This window comes from Neopelma chrysocephalum, unplaced genomic scaffold (genome assembly GCF_003984885.1).
Source record: "Neopelma chrysocephalum unplaced genomic scaffold, ASM398488v2 Primary Assembly neopelma1_152737, whole genome shotgun sequence".
Classification (NCBI taxonomy): domain Eukaryota; kingdom Metazoa; phylum Chordata; class Aves; order Passeriformes; family Pipridae; genus Neopelma; species Neopelma chrysocephalum.
Window position 1 is genome coordinate 157 of NW_020934156.1, and position 2,584 is coordinate 2,740.

The 2,584-nt window shown below is 56.3% G+C and overlaps 1 protein-coding gene across 1 annotated transcript in view; it reads right to left on the reverse strand.

Annotated features, from left to right (window-relative positions):
• Nucleotides 1–822: 822 nt before the first annotated feature.
• The window catches only part of LOC113962366 (protein phosphatase 1 regulatory subunit 16A-like), a gene marked incomplete at its 3' end in the record, with an annotated part of 3,607 nt that continues 1,845 nt past the window's right edge, over nt 823–2,584 (reverse strand). The window contains exons 4-7 of the mRNA XM_027673124.1: nt 1,863–1,987; nt 1,625–1,750; nt 1,135–1,210; nt 823–1,052 (exon numbers count right to left, since the gene is read on the reverse strand). Of these exons, the coding sequence (XP_027528925.1) occupies nt 823–1,052; nt 1,135–1,210; nt 1,625–1,750; nt 1,863–1,987 (557 nt within the window). The remainder of the gene's footprint in view (nt 1,053–1,134; nt 1,211–1,624; nt 1,751–1,862; nt 1,988–2,584) is intronic.

The window sequence follows — 2,584 nt, forward strand, 5'->3', positions numbered from 1 at the left end:
GGGATGGGAAGGACCTGGATCTGGGACTCCAGTTAACGGGATGGGAAGGATTTGGATCTGGGACACTGGGACTCAGGACCACTGGATGGAGTTGGGATGGGAAGGATTTGGATCTGGGACACCGGGATTTGGGATCACCCAATAGAAATGGGATGGGAAGGACCTGGATCTGGGATACTGGGATGTGGCACCACTGGTTAATGGGATGGGAAGGACCTGGAGCTGGGACACTGGGACTCAATGGGATGGGAAGGACTTGGATCTGGGACACTGGGACTCCAGTTAATGGGATGGGAAGGACTTGGATCTGGGACACTGGGATGTGGCACCACTGGTTAATGGGATGGGAAGGATGCAGAGCTGGGACACTGGGACTCCAGTTAATGGGATGGGAAGGACCTGGATTTGGGACACTGGGATTCAGGACCCCTGGCTGGATCTGGGCTGGGAAGGATGCAGAGCTGGGACACTGGGATTCGGGACCCCTGGCTAGATCTGGGATGGGAAGGATTTGGCTCTGGGACACTGGGATTCAGGACCCCTGGCTGGATCTGGGATGGGAAGGATTTGGCTCTGGGACACTGGGATTCGGGGCCCCTGGCTGGATCTGGGCTGGGAAGGATTTGGATCTGGGACACTGGGATTCGGGACCCCTGGCTGGATCTGGGATGGGAAGGATTTGGCTCTGGGACACTGGGATTCGGGACCCCTGGCTGGATCTGGGATGGGAAGGATTTGGATCTGGGACACTGGGATTCGGGACCCCTGGCTGGATCTGGGATGGGAAGGATTTGGATCTGGGACACTGGGACCCCAGTTAACAGGATGGGAAGGATGCAGAGCTGGGACACTGGGATTCGGGACCCCTGGCTGGATCTGGGCTGGGAAGGATTTGTCTCTGTGCCCCTCTGTTCTCACCCACCCTCGGCTGCCGGCGCTGGACGTGCGGCGCTGGAGGAGGGATTTGTGCTTCTCCTGGGATTTCATGACGGCCGCGTGCTTGTGCTTCAGCTCCAGCAGCTTGGCCCTCACCTCCTCATCCCCACACACGTCTGGAATCACATCCTGAGGTCACCCAATGTCACCTCACCCCTCCCAGGGCCACCCTCCATCCCAAAAATAAAAAACACCCACCCAGGGGCGTCTCGTCCAGCAGGGATTTGGCGCCCAGGTCGGCGCCGTGAGCCACCAGCAGCTCCACCAGCTGCACCTGCCGGGGGGAAAATGGGGAAAAATGGGGAAAAATGGGGAAAAACGGGATGGGGAGAGGTGGGAAAAGCGGGATGGGGCTGTGCTCCCAGTGACGTCACACCTGTGAAGTGAGGCAAGGCCTAGAGAGCAAACGTAACGTGGAAATAATGAAAATTAGAGAGTTAATTCAGAAAGCAAGGCCTAGAGAGCAAATGTAATGTGGCAATACGGAAATTAGTGAGTTAATTTAGAGGCCAAAGAAGAGGAAGGACCCCTCAAATTCTCCCCAAATTGAAGACCACACCTCTAAGTAACTCCGCCTAAACCCCACTTAATTAATTAATCACTCAGAGACCGAAAACTTTTGTCTCTGAGCGGTTTCTCCCTCCGTGCCCTTTTTTTTGGGAAGGGGGGGGATAAAACTTGGCCTGACCTGTCCCCAGCAGGCCGCGGCGTGCAGGGGTTGCCACCCGTCCTCATCCCGGGTGTCGGTGCGGGCGCGGTGCTCCAGGAGCAGCTCCGCCGCCTCCAGGTACCCGTTGGCCGCCGCCACGTGGAGCTGGGGGGAATGTGGGAATGTTGGGAATGTTGGGAATGTTGGGAATGTTGAGGACGTTCCCAACATTCAGGGAAATGTGGTACTTTGAGGGGAGTCACCCCCGAGCTCTCACCAAGGTGGCCCCGTGGCCCCGCGGCGCGTCCAGGTCGGCGCCCGCCCGCGCCAGCTCCCGGATTTCCCGGATCATGGAGCGCTCCGTGGCCGCCCGAGCATCCTCGATGCGCTCCTGGGTGATCCCTGGGGGCAAGGGGACAGGGGACAAAGTGATCCCACGGCCCCGTTATTCTCATTATTCCCATTATTCCCGTTATTCCCAGCTTTCCCCTAACCTTGCTCGGCCATGGTGCCTGTTATTCCCATTATTTCCACTATTCCCATTATTCCCGTTATTCCCGGTTTTCCCCTCACCCTGCTCAGCCATGGTGCCCGTTATTCCCATTATTCCTGTTATTCCTGGTTTTCCCCTCACCCTGCTAGGCCATGGCGCCCCTTATTCCCATTATTCCTGTTATTTATTCCCATTATTCCCGTTATTCCTGGTTTCCTCCTCACCCTGCTAGGCCATGGCACCCGTTATTCCCATTATTCCCGTTATTTATTCCTGGTTTTCCCATTATTCCCGTTATTCCCGGTGTTCCCCTAATCTTGCTCGGCCATGGTGCCCGTTATTCCCACTATTCCCATTATTCCCATTATTCCCATTATTCCCACTATTCCCATTATTCCCAGACTTCCCCTCACCCTGCTCGGCCATGGCGCCCGTTACTCCCATTATTTCCGTTATTCCCATTATTCCCGTTATTCCCGGTTTTTCCCCTCACCCTGCTCAGCCAT